Here is a 20,345-nt window from a genome sequence, read left to right on the forward strand (position 1 = left end):
AATAAATAAAAATCCCGTTAATTATATAATGTATGTTTTTTCATTTTGGTATAATTTTTACTTTATTATAAATGCTTTTTCATTCATCATATATGTTCTTTATTTCATTTACATTCATTTTTTTCCATTAAAAGTATGTTTTGTTTTTTAAAGTTACTTATTACTGTATACAAACAACACAGTATATATTGTTTTTTTGGTGTGTGTTTTTTTTTTTTAATTATTTACTCGTTATACAGTCAACTCAAGTCAAAAACAGCACAGTATATATTATCTCCGGAATGCAATGTCGTGGAGCGATGGGACTGTTGGAAAGATCTCATTGAGACGAATCCGCGGATGTCCGTATTTCCCCGGTCAGACGTAGGGTTCGAGAGATATGGAATGCGCAAAGATAAAAAAATAAAAATAAACAAACCAAAAAGCACATTGTAAAAAACAAACAAACAAACTGTAAAATGATTGTCCTGCCTATAACTAGACTAAAATGTTGGCAGTTTTTGTTGACTAAAACTAGATGAATAAAATTATATTTTCTTGGACTAAAATGAAGACTAAAATGCTAGATTTACAGTCAACTAAAAATGGACGAAATAAAAACGGGATGACGTTGACTCACTATGTTAAAAACTAACAAGCGTGATTGAAACTGGACTAAAACTGAGACAAAATTTAAAAATGGCTGATAAAATTAAATACTACTATACATAAAAGCCACGTAATGTAATGTCGTGCTAAACCTGCGTCGGATTGTAGTCCAGGGGTTAAACTTTTCTTAATGAAGAAAGCTGCCAGAACGCGAGGGTGCGTACATTTGTTCCTTTCACTAAATCTCTGCAAAGACACCACAGTAGCATCCGAGGCATTTAATAGAGCATGAGCCTGGCAAGCGCGCACAATATTTGTCGCGCTCGGCCTCTACAAGATGTCGCTGGTGAAGATGTATGACCGTTTGATAGCGACACCCTCCGCCGCCGCGTAGAAGTAAATTGGTACATTTCCAAAGGTGCTAAATTGCCCTTGTCAAAACAGTTGAGCGCCTCCTTTCTTCAGCGCTGGTGCAGGCTATAAATCAGCCGACGTGCTGGAGGAGGGACGAGGCTGCCAGGCGTGCGATCATGCAGATTGTGGCCAAAGAGCACTTCCTACTCCTCAACTAGCGCACTATTCAAAATCAATAGGGTACACGTACAGACACGGCACATTCGTCCCTGAAAAGTTCCACGAGCGCTCCACTACTCGCAAATTTTATACGTAGAACATACAGTGAACGTTTGTCACAGCACTTTTTCCACATTTTACATTACAGTCTTATTCTGACAAGCAAAATTTATTTTATTCTATTTACACAACATGACAAATGACAACATAAAACAATTTAAATTTTTGAAAATGTGATTTAAAAAAAAAAATTTTTTTTTAATTAATAAGACATCACATGTACAGTTAATGTTAATATACGGTGATGATTATGGGCTGCCACGGTAGCTTCTCACACAAGTCACTAGGCTGTAGGTTTAAGTGCTTTATGTGATGTTTTAACGTGACAGCAGTCATTTCCTATGTGTGACTTTGAGACGTTTATTACCCCTTATCGTACATAATGTATTAGACTGGTTTGCTTCTTTTGACGTGTATCAAGCTGATTTAGATCTTCCGTGAAAGCCATTTCAGCTGTTTGACAGGAAGCACCACCAAGTGATGATGTAGCATGCTACGCTAGCTGCGAGTTATAGGCTTGAGTGTTTTATTTTATATTTTACACAACATAAAGAGTTGACATATAGACCGGCAAATTCTTTTTTACATCATATGTCAATGTTAAAATGTTATTTAATGATTGCCTGAGTTTAAGATGGTGAAAGTTTTGAAATATGATTGATTGCAAAGGTCAATTTGGCTTCATAAGTCAATTGCATCACAATTTGAACTTGAAATAAATGTCTATCCCACGCATTATTGCAAAATTATGCATAAAAATAGCATAAAATCCTCAAATCGAAGTCATTTCCTGTGTGCTCCCAGCAGTAAAGCATGTTGCCAAGTGGACAAAATGAGTTACTGCTAAAAAGTCAGCACTAATAACTTCCTGATGCAAAAAAAAAAAAAAAAAAAAAATGTGAGCGCCGGGATGTTCTTACATTGTGCAGTTTAAAAAAAACCAAAAAAAAACCCTCCTGGAACAATAAAGGACAGAAGAGTGTCAAACTTTGCTTTTTGGAGCCACAGGGCAGAAGACAAAGTTGTTTGCGGTAATGCGCAGAGTGATGACCTCGTTGGCCGAGAGGTGGACAGAAAATGTAAGATGATGGCGGGCGGGAGGAGAACCATTAATAATCTACACCGATGACAGCCACGCATTTGCCATAGTGGAGCCAGAAGAGCTGCGTGCGTGTGTGTTAAAGAGGGGGCGCTCGCAAGCAAACTCACATTTATCAGATATTTGTGGTTACGTACAATCAGGAAATAATAAAGTGAGGTGCACACATACTGAAAATCCCTGCGATATTTGAGTATTTATTAAAAGCTCGACTGCGGGATGTCTCATAGAGATTATCTTCAGTGATTATGCAGTGTTGTGAAGAGATTTTTTTCCACCTATCTCATGGAAAACTGTCAAGCTGACAATCGTAAATGTTGAACCTGTTCAACATTTACGATCGCTAATCCTTATTACGTAGTTTCCTAATTTATTTACTTTATTTTATTTTATTTTTTTACATATTGTGTTGTGTGGGTAATGTTAAGCGCGATTATCCTATCATGTTTGGTGTGTTAAGCATGATTATCTTGTGGTGTGGAGTTCAAAGCGTGATTATTTTGTAGTGCGCGTGTAGAGACAGACTTTTTTTTCCTGTTTGCTCTCGGATATTGTCAGACAACAATCCTGTTCCTGTTAAACCTGTTCAGTGTTTATGATTGACAAACTTTATGCGTGGGGCAAACGATTTTTAGAGTGATTATCATGTGAGGTGTATTAACCCAGAAAGATTTTGGGCTCGACAATCGTAAATGTTAAACCTGTTCTAATATTTACGATCGCAAATCCTTATGTGACTTTTGTTTGTGCAAGTGCAAATTTAGAGGCATACACTTAATAAATACACTGTGGAATAACGTGCATGTTCTTGAATGATTTGTGGTGGACGGCGGTGTGCTTGTAGTGTTGTGTGATACCTACAGGGGGCGTAGAACATGACCATGACGGCAGGATGTTCCTCCATGAAGGCGTCAAAGGATTCGTCCGTCAGGTGGAAGACAGACGAATCTGTCTCAGACCAGGACACCTCAGGAGTCTTTGGCTGCACAGGCTGAGGGCTGGAAAAAAATATGTGTTTAAATCCAGATTGTGTGTGTGTGTGCGTGTGTAAATCAGACACAGATGTGCAGCCTGAACCAAAATGTCGCACACACAAGCATGATACACAAACGCACGCATAATACACACACCCTGTCTGAAACAAAAACGCCTGGATGACATCACACTTTTACACTGCCAATAACACATGGACATGAACATAAACACATGTCACTCCTTGCACTATTACACACTCAGTCAGTCCTCTCGCACACGCGATACGTGTCTCTCTTGCACTCTCTCACTTAATTCTTTCACACAGGCAATTGTCACACAATAGTCTCTTTCCCAATGGTCCACAGTGCCCACACAAACATGCACAAAAATGACCTCTCATGCACACACGCACACCCCATCTCACGCTGACTCATTTTTATTATTCACACGTATTCATAATAGTAACACGCACAATAAGGTTATCAGACAGTCAGTTCTTGCTGTCACAACAATTATCTACCATACACACACAAGTTTCTCAAATGCAATAATTGTCTACTACACACTCAATTCTCTCAGTAACCATAATTATGTAACACTCTATACTAAAATACACAATTCTCATATAGAGCTATTCACAAAATGATCTCTTTCTCTCATACCCACAATTCTCTCTCTCTCACATGCATACACAACGGTAACATGCACACACCATTCTCTCTCAAGCACACGATCTTCCCCGTCTCACACAGACAAATTCATTTCTCTCTCTCACACGAATGCAGGCCATTGAAAGCAACACTTATTGCTGTAAGCATAACCTGATGTGTTCAATATATGTAAGCGATGCTAGCGCTTGTGACCTTCATTGCTTAAGCGGCAACAACTGTGCAACCTCCCACACATACATGTATAAGCATTAAGCACAGGATACTGACCACACACACACATGCATATTTCACATACAGTGCCTACAGTGTCACGCATCAACTCCAGATGTTTCTTCAAAATGTAAATAGTGGAGGTCCTACTACTCACTTCTTCAGCCATTCTGCGATGTCCTTGGCTGTGGCACCATAGTTCTCATAATGGTAGAGGAACTTGCCCTTCCTAAAAAACACACAAAACTTGTTGATTATTATTTCCAATGAGGGCTCATAATTTGTTAACCTTGCTCTCGCAAGATGTATTCTCGCGGTATTTGTGAGTTCACAAACTCCGGAGAATACATCTTGTACCGCTCCCGCTGATTTCCACCGATCCGAACCACCAGACCAATCACAGAGCGACATTGTGTTTGGGGGCGGGATATGCAACTGTGACGAAACCAGGAAGCCAGCGCAGACGCAGGGGCTAACAAACAAACCTAACACGAACGGATGCTACAATTATTTATGTTCTTGCAGAATTACTCACCGTTTCCTTGTTGAGTGTTGAACAGCGAGAGGCGCTTCGTGCACTTCTAGCTAGTAAGATGTTCATGCTTTTCCCCCCTTCTACAAGACCGAAGACGGAATTTTCACCCGTGGCCCTGATTGGTTAAATCAAACGTGTACAATGCTGCATCGTCCAATCAGCTCAAATTATTGTACAGAATGTCCCACCTTTCCCAACCAAATTACCATGGAGAGGTACCAGATGGATATTGCGGAGAACTCCCTTGAGTGAAGTGCAATATCAATCTGGCTATTGCCAGGTTAATAATTTGTATAACTCTTAAAAAAAATGAAAAATGAAAAAAATATTCACAAAACGGCTTTTCATAATCATATTACCGTATATGAAATTACCACAATTATTAAAAAATAATGATACCCAGGGTTTCCCCCAGTGCTTTACAAGCAGGGTTATACTTTTGGTCAGTCCACACGATGGTGTCATTTTTACAAATTTCTGACCTATCTAAAGTGTTGAAAACGGCTTGCTGTCTTTGATGAAGCAATGTTAAACAAACGTGCCATTTTTCTCCTGAAAAGTGAGGATTTTCGGAGGTACAAGTTTTTGGCCTTACACCAGCAAAAATATTGGCTTGTTTGGTCAGCTTTTCCATTCACGTCTGATTCAGTATATGTCAAACGAAGGAGTCCAGCACAGAGCTCCAGTGTTCCTCATCATAAAAGAAGGTGAGTAAATTGAACGAGTCTCGAACACGCATCCTCGCAGCAGGTGCAGCGCTGCGATAGCTCCGGCGCTGATGAAAGCGCTTTAGCCCAAAAGTGATCAGCTGCTGTTTTATCAGCGAGATGCTCTTTAAACTGCAGCCACTAGGCTGGCATGGTCATTAGCTGGCACGGCACTGGTGTTAATGTGCCCCCCCCCCTGCTTACTGTGTATGCGAGTGTCTACAAACACACTGCACACAAAACACACACGAGCTGGCTAACCCCACGAGCACTTAATCAGTCCTCATCTAATTAAAGGGCCAGGATGGAATGAGGGTGTTTAATGTGGAAATAGGGATGATTAAGCTCCTGCACACTGCTAACAACCTCAGTCAACATATGAATCTGGCACATGACGCCCCGAGTGGCGGTGGAGGGGAGAGCAAATAGAGTTACGGGGTGGTGGGGTGGGGTCCCAAAGCAACCATGGAGGAGAATTAACTAGCAGACCAACAGATGCCTGGTGATGACCTTGGTCAGACAACAAACACTTTGGTGCGGATGTTCTATAAGCCTCTTTGGGTCAGCAGATGCTTTGTTAAAACCAAAACACCTTTGAGTGACGCTGTCAATGAGCATTTATTTAAACGTGTTTGTTGTTATAGTTTGCAGTGGTGTAAAACTGTACTGAAATTCTTTCTGTCATAAAGATGTTCTGAAGATTTCCACAAAGGTGCCCAAACGAGCATTAACTTGCTCTTAATTGTTCTCAACCCCTCAAGGTTTTGGTCTCAATTTGGTCTGACCTCCTTAAAATGTTGGTCTTGACTCAAAGTCTTGGTCTCACCTTCTCCAAGTCTCGGCACTGGCTTCTTAAAACAGTAGTCTCAGGTATTTGATCTTAAATGTCTTGGTCTCGACTGAATTTTGCCTACTCAAAGGTCTTGATTTACCTTTACTTTCAATTCCTTAAAGTCTTGATATCAACTTGGTCTCAGCTCTCCAAAAGCTTGGTCTAGACTCCGTCTCAACTGAACTAAATCTTGTATTTGCTTGGTTTCAACCTTTCAAAGTGTTAGTCTTAAAAATGTAATTTACATTGCAGGGTTTTGGTCCGTCAACTCCTTTGGTCTTCGTCTTGACTTGGTCTCAAACACTCAAATCCTTGGTCTTGATTAAACCTCAATCATTCAAAGTCGTAGTCTTTACTCAGTCTCAATGCCCCAATGTGTATGTGTTAACGGTTGACTCTGATCTCGACCCCTGTTTTGGTCTTGACAGGGTCTCAATCTCCCAAAGTCTTAGTCTTGAATGAGTCTCAAAAAAGTTTGTTTAAAGTTGTCTTGAATTACCTTCAAATGCCTCAAGTCATTTCAGTCAAGAACAAGAGAAGCAAGGTCATTGGTAGTGTTGAAATTTGTGAGAAGATAAACACTTTAGGAGCAAGCAACACCTGTCAGCCTCAATGAATCCACCACTCAGGTACACTTAAGATCCTTCAAGCTGCACTGAGGAGACTTTGAACACAGAAGATGCCAGACAAGAGGCCATTCTTTTAGGAGACATAACTGGACTCGACACGTCTGCCGCCTTACAATCACTGACTGATCCAGGAAGCCATGAGCACTCACTCGAAGTAGCAGAAGGTCGGGTAGCCTTTGACGTTGAATTCCTGCTTGAGGCCGTCAAATTCGGACGGGTGCACGTTCATGCCAGCCAGAACCTTAAAAACAGAAAACACACTCAGATTGAAGATCAAAACAAAATTTTTGTATAGTATTGATGTTTTGTTTTTTTTAATAACTGCGATGCCACTGATCACAGGAACGTTAAAGAATGACAGGTATAATCATCACTCAATGTCCAATTGTAATAGTAAAATTCACCTTTGCAAAGATAATACTGTTCTTTTTTTTTTCTTTTTTTTTTAACAGTTGCCGAACGCTGAGAAAATAAAGCGATTGTGTGTCCTTCCAAAAATGATATTTTCTGTTATTTTTGCTCATTTGCAGGTAAATGTAGTGTCATCACTCAATGGTTGAAACCTCAAAGAACACAATGTGCAGATTGTTGGGGAAAGGTAAGTTATTTTCTTCAAGGGCTGAAAGGCTTTGAAATATTGTAATTCTCGCCACCCCCCACCCCCAACACACACACACACACACACACACACACACACACAAAATCAAAGGACAACTATGGATTACAGATGGCAACGTCATGTAATTTTTTAGGAGGGTAGCAAACGCTAGTTTAACAATACATATTTATCTTATGTTGTAGACCGAAAGCGTACTTGCGGATATTGCTTCAAACACACAGATAAAATCAAAATAGTAACATAATACTGTGCGTGTGCATGCGACTAAACAAAAACATATGATCAAGAGCCATTAACTGAAGATATATCGATACAATAATTAGAGGGCATTGAAGACTTACATATCGACCCTTTGTCTCCGTGGCAGCTTGCTGAAAGATGGGCTGCATCCTCTTGCACACGCCACACCCTGGAAAAGGCCAAGGAGAGTTTAGCGGGATTACACCTTGATGCCAATATGTTTGGAAACATTGTACACATATTCTAGCAATTGGAATGCATTTGCAAAATATGTTTGTATTGTTTAGAAGTCAGTTTCAAGACCTTAATAAATTTTAAGTGCCGCAAATGCAATAAAAACATGCCCAGGGTTTATTTAAATCAAGTTAAGTTGAGTCATCTTTATTTATACAGTATAGCGCATTCATTTCTATATCACAGATTTCACTTAATTTGCGCGGGTGGCTAGGAACATAACACATGATGGAGGAGGGATGCAGACATGCCGACCAAATTTCACAGTTGTATTTCATGTGATGATTTTTTTTTGGCAAGGTTGTTCCACAAACACTCACAGGGTGCGTAGAACATCATGAGGAGCGGCCTCTCCTCTTTCTTCAGCAGCTTCCGAAAGTCCTTCAAACAGGCAGAGCCAACACAAGTGTGTGAGGAGCGGATAATAAAACCATCACAATTGCCACAATGTCTCTGAAAGCTCTTTCATCAGACGGCAGTACACTATCATGGCAGTCAGCAAGCCTCCAGACAGGTTCAGACATAACCTGCTTTCACAGAACTGCTGTGAGGGTCCTTGGGGGGTTAACAATGTCATCTGACCTGTCTGGAAGTGTTCAATAAAATCATAAATGCTTCTTCAAAATGCTCCTTGGGCGACCTTGAAACGTACTTTTTCTGTCTGTACGTGGACGATGTCTTTGGCTTCTGGGTTTTCCTCCCACAATGGAGGCCCTGAGGGGTCCTTTAGGAACGCCACCATGGACTGAAAGATAGATGAGATATTTTGAAGACAGAAGCAAAGATGTATTTTGTTGTGTATACACCTTTGGTGTACAACTTTCATATTTGATTAAATTCATTTGCTCCCAAAAACATATAAATATGTTCGAGTTTAAATATTACCATGCTACAAAAGATGTATTCATACGTTTTTGTTTAATGTGTTTTTATGCTAGAGCATACAGAAGGCTTTGATGCAGCCTCTGAACTGAGGAGAATGTTTGAAGCAAGGGTAGTTATTACAAAAAAACGGCCAGCAGGTGGCAACAGAGTATAAGAGATTAACCCGGGCAATGTTGCAAAAGGCTCTTTTCCCCACTGTTTTAAACAGATTTATGAATAATGATGAAATTTAGCTATGTTCTAATTCTAATTGCTGCAAAACGGAAACAGACACAAATATACTTATTTTTTCCCTAATGAAAGAAGAAACTCTAATCTTTCTTTTGGTAGGTTCCATGTTTTTATAGCTATAGAACACAATATTCTGTGGGCCTTGCAAAATCAGCCAAAATCCAGTAAAACAGCCAGGAGCAAAGGGGGTTTGCTTCAGTGAAAATGGCTGGGAGTGAATGAGCAAATGATTTAATCTAATAAACATCATTTATTCTCGATACACCTCTAAGGTACCATATATACACATCATTTTGTTTCTATACCTGTCATATACATTTAAGTAAATATATGTACTACTTATCTACCATATTATTCACATATTTATACAACTTAAATGTAGCACATTTACATAATTGTACGAAGACCGAAGGTACCACATTTACATTGTATTTTATGTCTAGACACATCTAATGTACCATATTAATATATTTAATGTCCTTTACAGTACACTTATAAATTTATGTATGTACATCTAACTACACTATATTCCTTCCCTTATGACTGATATGTCCTTCATGAACAGTACTTAACTAAACCACTGATGCATTTATTGTGCAAAGCACCACCGCCCTGAAGCTCACTGCTTACCTTGAAGGTTGCAGGCCTGTTGTACTCTGTGTGGAAGGTTCCATCTCTATAAAAATGCACAAGAGGCGTGAACCATCATGCTGGTGAAGTTAGAAGAGGAGTAATTATAGAGTCCCAGATCGACTCACTTGTAATGCAGCAGCTCGGCAGCGCTGCTTTTGGAGCTGGGGTCAACTTTGACTTTCTTGCACAGCTTACGGCCTTCCGAGTCTCTGAGGAGGAGCACATTAAAAAGCACTCACATACTTGGCAATTAAACATTGCCCATCTGTCTAAAACATACCCCGATAACACCCATACATTTTTGCCTGATTCCCGTTTCCACTAGGTGGTGTAATGACAAAATTTCCAATGTGATGCTTAGATCACCTCCTCCATGCGAGAACAGCAATTTTGTTCTGTTACTTTGTAGATGCGGTCGGTCATGATGGACGTGCGTATCGGATTTGTGTTAATTAGACGCATTGGTGCGGAATTGTACATGCTAATATATTCTAACACCCCAAAGAGGATTTTCATGTTTCGTGGCAAATCACCAAAATTTGTTGGTGGACGCAATGGCACTTCAGGGGGAGTTTTGTGCTCCATGACAAATTCTCGAAATTTTCTGCCAAGCTGTGCTCATCCACAGTCTTCAGTGAAAACTCGCAACTTTCACAATTTAGCATCGTCTATCTGCCTTGCATGCACGATACAAATTGGAACAAGCTCATTTCCAATAAGAAGTTTGTTCCAAAATCTAAAATTCATGCAAAATGGCATTTTCAAACCAAAATGGCTGAAATGAACTGAAGACATGAACTAGTGCCATGTGCAACTATTTTTAAAACTCCAAAGGGTGATTTTCCTGTTTCATGATAAATTGTAAACTTACATTTGTCTCATGTACACAGTTGAAATTGAGTGACGATTGGACAGATTCCTTAGAAAGAAGTTTGTTTGGGAACACATCACTATTATTTTCTACTGCGGAAAACTTGTTTGCAAACGGTGGAACAGATTGTGTTCAACCTTAGAGATTCCATTTGTGTTGTGACCACCATCGATGTTCATTAATTGCACTTTTTGAGTTCATTTCTGCAGGGTAATTGTTTGGTCAATGCACGGTAGGGAAAAAAACAACAACATTGTGATATGCTGCACACACTTGTTTTCATCAGTCACAGTGGACAAAGGCGCCTGCTAAATTAGAGACGTGATTGTAATTTATGACGCCAAGAAAATGGAAGCGGGCGAACTTCAGGGCAAAATACTTCACGATAAGTAAATGAAAAACGGCTCACGAGGACCAACCCCGGTCATTTGTTTGAGAGAGAAACAAACAGTTTACTGGCTTAAAAACATCACCCCACTCTTGTGGAGGACAACTAGCTGGAGAAAAGACTGATGGATTGAGGGAAGCAGTGCCAAGTATCACAAGCAGACAATTAGTTTGTATTAAATGTTGCAAGAACAGCCAACAGGGGTTGCAGCCCCCTTGAATACCCCCTTAGTTTGTTATATTTTGACATTTTTAATTGAGTCTGTACATTTCTGCCAGTGAGAAGAACAGAGGAATCTCTTCAGGGTGCGGTAGTCATTTCACAAGAGAGGCTTCTGTCAAGCTTGTAGGCCTTACGAGTTTGTATTTAATGGAGAATCATCAAACTTTGTCACCATCCTTATGACCACAGGCAACGACCAAAACTCAAATGTTTCTCAATTTAGCGTCACCCATTTGTCTGGTATATTGCTGGTGTCAGGCTGAAACCTCCTACGTTACAGTTTGGTAAAGTTCATATTTTTCTACAAATCTATACTGGTCAGTCCACACGTGGTGGGTGTTATTTTTATTTGTTTATTTACAAATTATTGAGCAATCTAAAGTGTTAAAAATGGATTGTTCTGGTTGAACACATGGTATTTTTGGGGTCTCCTGAAAAGTTACTTGTTAAAAACAAAATTGCCTTAAACTGCAAAGCAAACTGGCTGATTTTCAGCATCTTTTCACGTATAGCTTCTTGACTTTTTTGGAAGTCTCCTCGTGATCTAAATGTCTCTACCAAATTTTATGTTGCTAATCATGTATGTTTCCACAATTTAGCATAGCCATCTTTCAAATCTACATGGTTCAAATTGGTAGCTATCAAACAAATAAAAAAATAAATAAAAAAAAGTATCTAGGACAACTCTTGTCATTGAAGGACTTCTGGAAATGACGACAATAACCCCAAAACGGCTGCTTCAAATAAAAATGGCCAACTTCCTGTGGCTTTCGGAGCATGGCTTCTCAAGACTTTTTTGTACGTCTACTCATGATAAACATGCCTACCAAAATCCATGGTGCTAAGCGACACGGATTTGATGGGCTGAATTTTCAAAACATTCATGATCTCAGATGTTAGTTTTGTATTTTATGTCAGGCCATCAAACTTGAGCTCCCACGCTCCGCCCACAAGCAATAAACAAAACGCAAATGTTTTTGCAATTCTTAATTTTTGCAATTAAATTTGGTATCAGTTGGACAAAAGCTCTAGGAGTAGTTGATGATTAAAAGTAGTGCTGTTCCGATACCGTTTTTTGGCCCCCGATGCCGATTCCGATACCCAGCTTTGCAGTGTTGGCCGATACCATACCGATACTTAAGGTGTTTATTCCCTCAACATGAAAAAGCTGTCCTGCATTTGGTTCAGAGCTTTCAAGGGCCAATAGGATATCCTAGATCGGCATTCAGTGAACATGTCACATATCAGTGAATGTCGTGCACGAGCAAAGACACAAGATTATGCATCCAAAATCCTTATTAGCATTGGAATTAATGGTATGTCACTTGTGAGTACTCGCAGATACCGATACCAGTTTTAATGCAGTATCGGCGCCTCTGCCGATATCAGTATCGGTATCGGAACAACACTAATTAAAAGACCCCTAGAAATGGCCAAAACAACCCTAAAATGGCTGCTTTAAACTAAAATGGCTTTGAGGGCTGAAATTCCAAAACAAATGTTGCCCTAAAAATATTTGTAATTTCTACCTCTGTCAATAAGGAGTGAGCATTATTATCTGCATAAAGGCAGACATTTTAATGGAGCTTTTTGTACGTGGATTACATTAGACAGGTGCACCTCATGAAGTGGCTGGTGGGTTGCCATATTATATGCTGTGCAGCGTGCACACCATCCGGCAATTAAGTGGCTCATTTTTGTCGTGACAATAAATATGCATCCTGGCCACCTACGCATGCTATTAACTGAGTAACACAACAGAACACGCGTGGTGACAAACAACAGCGGCGCTCATAAGCGAGTCCATCTTATGAGGACTGTGCAGTGGCCTGGACGCATTAGGAGCAGGTGTGCCCTTCACACTGATTCGGACATAGCATCCATTTTAATGTCCAATATACGTACAAGTCAATTGGGGGATTCTAAAGAGTCTGATTTTCAGATACGAGTGATCCAGTGTTCTTTGATTCCAGCCCTCTGGTGTTTTAAATTTGATACACAGCTGACAATGGCACCAGCGACCTATGAGTTACATCTGCCATCTGCAACTTGTCAAGTAAAAGCTTGACAAGAGCTTAACAGCCAAAAAGCATCCACCTGTATTTTGTACCCTGTTCATCTGCTGCCTCTGCCTCGTTAGTCGTAACAGAACATCAAGGTATCTTATTGTGACTTCAGGGCGTACTCGCATGCGTGCCAGACTTTTTAAAATACAGCTGAGAATTTCTGGACTTGCTGGATTACAGTATATCTAGCAGATGTGCTTATGTCTATTGTGCAAGGTGCTGTTGATGAATAACTGGCAAGAGGACCCATCACATCAATCATGAATGTGACAGAGCGTGCTATACACTTTTTGGAGCGTGCATTATTTATAGTTGTTCTGTTTATTTCTATTGTGCAAGGTGGAGGTTTTCCTGAATATCTGGCCAGCACCACAATCTTATACGAAACATTTCTTGCGACCATGGATGTGCCCGTGTGGGACTCAACACAGGTATTTCCAGTCATTTTCTGTTTATTTCTATAGTGCAAAGTGGCTTTTATCATTAATCACTGGATTGATATGATAGTTACATTGTGAAACGCTACGCGCCTGTATACAATTACTGGTAAGCCTGGTGAATTTTCTTTACTCTATGGATTATTTATAGTCTTTGTTTTTGTATTCTATTGTGCATAGTGGCCATCACTGTTTATTTCCATTGTGCACGGTGACTATAATCATGAACACAGTGTTCCCTCGTTTTCCGCTTGGGTTTAGGTTCCAAAAAATACCTGCAATAAATGAAATCCACAAAATAGTTTGCTTTATGTTTTACATTTATTGTAAATGTTTAAAGGCTCTAAAACCCCTCACCACACAGTTTATACACTTTTCTCTTCGAGGAATTTACATTGGCTCTCATTTCTCTCATTTAAATATTCTCAATGTTAAGACCTTCATAAATTTAAAAAATAAAAATACATACCTTACTGTTAAAAAAAATAAAAATAAAAAATAAAAAATGCATGCAAAATTGCACAAAAAAATATCACCGAAACAGTGAGGCCGCAAAAAGTGAACCGCGTTATGGCGAGGGAACACTGTGAACACTGTAACCGCCTTTCAGCACACATGACCGTCCTTTGGAGCAAGTGCAGCTTCCAGAATGATATCATTCATTTCACTATTGGATGCCACTTGGCCAAGCAAGCAAGTTCCTGGTCATCTGCTCCCAGTATGTCACTTCGGACTGGCATTGCTGGCACGGCTGACTTGTGTCACGTCGCCATTCGCCGTCTCCTCTTTTTCTCTCGCTCAGTCAGTCGGCCACGAGCTCAGACCCCGAGCTACCATTTGGAGCCGCTCCATTTGCGACGGCGGGCACATATGCCAGACGGTGCAGTGTTTGCCGACAGAGCCGCGGGTGGCACTGTGATGGACCTGGCTCGTTTTAGCTTCCCCCTGAGGGTGGGGGCAATGTGAGCCAGGCTCTGCTGGAATTGCTGGAGAGGGAAGAGAATACTGCAACCCTCCTACACAGAGTCAAACATGACTCACTTTAAGGGTAAAAGCAGGGAGCGTTTCACTGGGACTCAAAGGAAGTCGCTTCCTTCCTGGCAGCTTCTCGCTTGATGATACGCTCTTTGTTTTTCCGCTCAGACAGCGGATGATGACTTGACAGGCAGTGGGGGAAAAACATAAAATAAAGCCAGCAAAAGGCGAAAAGAACAACACGTCAAAGTCGGATGATGACAGGTGTATAGAAAGACAATTTCGCAACTGCGTCTCAGTAACATCTTATATGTGTTTAATGTAAACAAGCGTTGGCTGGAAAGACAGCTGACATCTACCTCAAAGGAGGAACAACGAAAAAAAAAGTTGGACTGCGACAACTGACTGCTCGATTTTGCAACCCGAAATAAGTGGATAAGTGGATGAAAGCACAATTAGAGCGATATTGCTCGAGCTTATTCCTTGCAAGAGGGAAATTGCACAGAGCAGAATAAGCTTGGTTCACAGAGCTTTTCCATTAAAAAAATGGATCAATTGATGTAGAGTAAATGCAGGTTTAAGGGTGCCAAATTTCAAAGGCCTCATCCATCAAATTTAAGACTTCATTCGCTCAATAAGACCACCAGAAACGGACGATGTGAACTCTGGAAAATACGCAATTTATAGCCATTTTTAAGACACGAGGCTTGGATTTAAGGATGAAGTTTAAGGACAATTATGGTGTTCATTTAACAATAATAAAAAAGGAACTTAATAAAGTAAAAGTAAGAAGGGGGAAGGTCTAGTGAGTCTCATGTAATTGAACTCCAGATCACCTAGTCCAGTGGTGTCAAACATAAGGCCCGCGGGCCGGATCAGGCCCGCAAAGGGGTTTAATCCGGCCCATGAGATGTTTTTGCAAAGTTAAAAAAAAAAAAAAAAAAATTGTAATGTTGGACTAATTAATCAGTCGGCCACAATCAAATATATAAAATTTGTAACTTCACAAGCAGTCCTCAGATGAGCAGTACAACTTGTACGGGGGAATCGTCCTGGATGTCATTATTTTACATACAACTTAAAGTTACGGTTTGTTTAAGTATTATTATTATTTTTTTAATCATAGACCAACAAACGTGTTACATACGACACAAATTCAATTGGTAACACAAATAGATATGACAAGGATTAGCGTCCTTTTAACATCATTTTCTGCCCCACGCAATGCATTCTGGGAACAATATATAAAACATATAGATTTAACACATCCTGGACTCAGTGTTGCCGCGTTCATTTGCATTTGTATAATTTTTTGAAACAACATGATTACAGTTCAGCTCTGTAATTTAGGGCTGGCACACAAATAACGAAAATCTGCGGATAATTGACGGTAATTGTTTTTAAGTTATATACCGTTATTTTACCGATGTGGCCCACTTGGTAATATATTTACCTCCATGCGGCCCCTGAGCTAACATGAGTTTGACACCCCTGACCTAGTCCCTTCTACTGCAGTGTCAATGCGAAGGACGCCTTTCGTTAGTCTAAAATGCCAAATGTGTGTGCCAACATTGCTCGAAACTCAAAGCAGAAAAACACATCGGATGTCACTCGTATCTGAAGGCAAGTCACCACTCTGTTATGATTCTCAAAGAACAGATAATAATTTGATCACCCCTGAAATAGACTGTGGATCCAGAATTGGATGATTGCAGCTGCTGCTTAAATCCAATCTAGGGAAAAAAAAAAAAAAAAAAAAAAAAAAAAAAAAAAAAAAAAAAAAAAAAAAAAAGTGCAGAAACCAGTTAAACTGCATCCAAGTGGCGAAATCATTCACCATCTCATCCTACAGAACTCACCCAAACAAGACTTTCATCTTCAAAGCCAAAAGTTGTGAACGGAAGCCACTTTTATGCTCGACAAACCTGCCCCTGTATGAGGCGTCCTCTGAGGTTTGTCCCGACTGACAGCAAAGAGACAAACTCTGGCAGGAAGCTGCAGATGTTCACGCTAAGTTGTCAGGTGCGAGGCAATCAAGTCATTTATAAACCGCCTGTCAACGCGGGCTTGTAGCACCGGTGGGGGGAAAAGAAAAAAAAAAAGGTAAATTGTGCAGATGGATGGCGGCGGAGGAGACATTTCAAAAGAGCAAAAATGTTCAAATGGCTGTCAATGAGATCTTGGTAATGTCAGAGCTAAAAGAGAGTTTTTGGTGCTTTCTTAGGGTTTTTCTAGCATATGAAAATTAAAGACGGCCATCTCCATCTGATTTTGGGCTACTTCTAGCTCTAAAACCTCTGAAATCATGAAAACTTATTTGAAGATGGTTGTCATTTTACAAACAATAAAATCACCACATACTATGATTGTTTGTAAAGGACCATTCTTGCATAAAAATTACAATTCAAGGATGGCACAAAACTGAACCGCTAGCCAATATTAAGTGAAAAAACTCATTTTGTGCATTTTTTTTTCCAAAAAAAATCGGCTCACTCAAAATGTTAATATTATTGAGGTACAGTACTATGTTTGTCCTGTATATCATTCCATTCACAAAAAAATATTAGATCTACTCATGTTAGCCAGTGTGAGCATGGGTAATTATTTCTGCCCTAAAGTGGTGAATGGTGAAAACACAACTTAAAACTATAGTCTTTCCCCCATAAAAAAAAAAAAAAAAAAAAAAAAAAAAAAAAAAAAAAAAGTGTGTTCATTTTTTCCGTGAGTTTCCTCCTTGATTCACCCCCAGTTTTTGTGGGAAATTGTAAAATAAATAAATAAATAAATTATATATAAATAAATAAATACTTTTTAAAAATCCAAACACTTTTTTTTAATTAATTCTGTGCCAGCCATTTTTCATGCAGCCAACTCCTTCTTGCCAACTGTTTTAGAGGATTTTGACTCATCTTTCGAGGACCCACAGAATTTTGCGTTTGACAGCTATATAAACATGGAACCTACAAAAAGAAAGGTTAGACTACCTTCTTTTATCGCAGAAGTTTGTTTTTCTACCTTTCTCTGTTGTTTAGTAATCAGCAAACAGCGAAGTTTCACCGTTTCTTCCTGTTTATGACTAGAAAACTGAGAAAATTAGCTTTTCTCGTACACGTTATACTGTTTTACAGTATGTATCGAACAGTAGCTTTATTTTGCACTCTAGCATAATATATGATGTGTGGAAAACATTAAAGAACAATAAAATGTTGGCGCTAGAAGGGTACCACATCTGCCTTAATTTGAGCCAGCAAAAAGCTGGCAATATTAATACAGTACATACCCACAGTTGACCCAGGCGATGGTGCCTTGGCCCTTGACCGTCTGGGCCACGTCGGACAGCAGCTTCAGGTAGGCGTCGCTGGATGTTGCTGTGAGCCAGACAAGAAGAAGAAGCCTCTGAGGACATGCTCCCATTCCAAAAGGAAGCATTGATTTACCGAGGGACCTCCGTCGTGAAGAAGAAAGAAAGCGCCGAGTTTGGGTTGAGGGGTTTAGGCTCTCTTGTCTTTCACTAGCTGGAGTAGTGTTACATCAGCTTTCAACAGTTATACAATGGTAAGGGGACCAGATGGAAGATGGGGGCGATTGGACGCTGACACAGAGAACTCTTCAGTAGAAGAGATCAGCTTACAAGAATATGAGTTGTACCGTGCTAAAGATCAAGCTCAAGACCAAAATCGACTTCAGTAGAAATGGGATTCTTTCATATTCACCGTGACTCCTTAGGTACCTGGTTAGCTACTAGCTTGGCCTGCTAAAACGTCAGCTTGTCTCATAGGGTTTGTAAGACTTACAACTAAACTCATTGATATGACCTATCGCCTATCCACATGATGGAAACAATTCTTAATTGTCATAATCAATCATACCAATAATCACAATATATGTTCAGGGTGGGAATTCCAGAGTAACTCTCAATATGATAACTTCATATTTACCAGTATTACTTTAATTAACGCCTCATGATATTATCACAAATATTTTACCTATAAAATCATGATACACTCAATGACAAATACCCAGTTTAATGGAAGAAAACCATTTACAATATCTTCATAACGGATGGAAAATGGAAATTAACTCACAACTACTGGGATAATTTGCCAACAATTACATGTTATAGGGATTGTAACATTACAGTACAGTACTAAGCCCAGGCTATAGATCACAATATTAAACAATCAAAAGAAAATCAGTATTTACTAAGGCTGGGCAAGTATTTGATTATTTTCTTTCTTTTTTGATAGTTGAATAAATACTAAGGTTTAAAATCAATGAACAATCCTCTTAATCACAATTTTAATATCAGTCAAAATAATCATGCTGATTATTTTTTGACATCATTGCCCAGCCCTAGTACATACTAGGGCTGAATAATTACCACATTCAATCGACATTGCAGTGTACAGTAGACGAAGGCTGCAAATTTGAAAGAAATAAAAAAGCAATATGAAAAAACAAAAAACAAAACAAAAAAAACAACAACAAAAAAAACCTCTGCTTCATTTCGGTCAGTCGATACTTTATGTACCGTATATATTATGTTTTGTCAACAATACCAACAGCATCATGATACAGCACTATATCAGAGGCAACCATGTACGGTACGTAATGGATGAATTACCATTGGGCTGACCTGCTTTTTGACGCTATGGGTATCAATATTTTAGCGTAAGAGACAGTGACACGCCACATCATGGAATTAACATTTTGTCTGACTCCTTCAGTCTACCATGTCCGAATTATTGACGTTAGCCACCATCTTGGGGCAGCTCACCTTTCAAATCAGTTCTGTGCTTTGAATCCGGAGGAAAAAATTGTATTGATTGTTGGTGGAAATGGTGTTTAAAGAGAAGTTTTAGGCCAAGGGTTTACTTATTGAATTCCTCTACAGAACAATAAAACAATAAACAATAAAAAAAAATACAATAAAAAAATACAAATAAAAATTCAACTCTGTACCTGTCTTAGTGTAGAGCACCAGAACGTTGGTCCTAGTCCTGAGCAGTTTCTTCAAGTCTTTGTGGTCGCTGACAGGGTATATAAGGGGTGAAACCTTGACTGCATCCAGCACCGATGTTAGCAACACCTGGTGATGTGAAACATAAAGACAAATGACTAAAATCTGTGCATCATACCCAGGAAAAATGTCCACCGGGCATGATGATCCGGCCGCTTTCTCAAATCAATACGGATCCCGTTAGCGGCCTCTGTGATAAATAACGATATTAGCGTGGTCATGATTTGTAGTGCGCGTGGAAAGCGACATCAGCGGGAAGAAAGCTGCTGATCTCAGCAACATCAAACCAAACGCCATTGAGGTGATTTTACATTTCCTCCTCCGCATATCTTGGGCCTGGTACACACACACACACACAAAGATTTTTTATTTATTTATTTTTTTAATCTTAAAATATTTGGAACCGTTGTAAAATGGTGATGCCGGCAAAACTTGCTGTGGAAAATACCTCTTGCCATCTAGGGAACCTGCTTTTATATATATCGAAAAAGAAAACATGATCAGATGGAACAGTTTTTGTTTTACTGCTGCTTCGACAGTCAGCCATACATACAAAGAATTTTGGTCGTAAATATTGAACATATTTATGATTGTTTGTCAGTCTAACCTGTTTTGGACCCCATTATGTGGACAAATCCACACTCA

At 39.5% G+C, this 20,345-nt stretch overlaps 1 protein-coding gene across 1 annotated transcript in view; it reads right to left on the reverse strand.

Moving 5' to 3' along the window:
• Positions 1–20,345, reverse strand: part of pdia5 (protein disulfide isomerase family A, member 5) — a 36,426-nt gene that overhangs the window by 10,733 nt on the left and 5,348 nt on the right. Inside the window, exons 2-11 of the mRNA XM_077537518.1 lie at positions 19,643–19,769; positions 17,961–18,048; positions 9,847–9,930; positions 9,719–9,764; positions 8,625–8,717; positions 8,293–8,353; positions 7,840–7,907; positions 7,029–7,120; positions 4,334–4,405; positions 3,182–3,318 (exon numbers count right to left, since the gene is read on the reverse strand). Coding sequence (XP_077393644.1) covers positions 3,182–3,318; positions 4,334–4,405; positions 7,029–7,120; positions 7,840–7,907; positions 8,293–8,353; positions 8,625–8,717; positions 9,719–9,764; positions 9,847–9,930; positions 17,961–18,048; positions 19,643–19,769 — 868 coding nt within the window. The remainder of the gene's footprint in view (positions 1–3,181; positions 3,319–4,333; positions 4,406–7,028; positions 7,121–7,839; positions 7,908–8,292; positions 8,354–8,624; positions 8,718–9,718; positions 9,765–9,846; positions 9,931–17,960; positions 18,049–19,642; positions 19,770–20,345) is intronic.

Source organism: Festucalex cinctus, chromosome 11, assembly GCF_051991245.1.
Source record: "Festucalex cinctus isolate MCC-2025b chromosome 11, RoL_Fcin_1.0, whole genome shotgun sequence".
NCBI classification, from domain to species: Eukaryota; Metazoa; Chordata; class Actinopteri; order Syngnathiformes; family Syngnathidae; genus Festucalex; species Festucalex cinctus.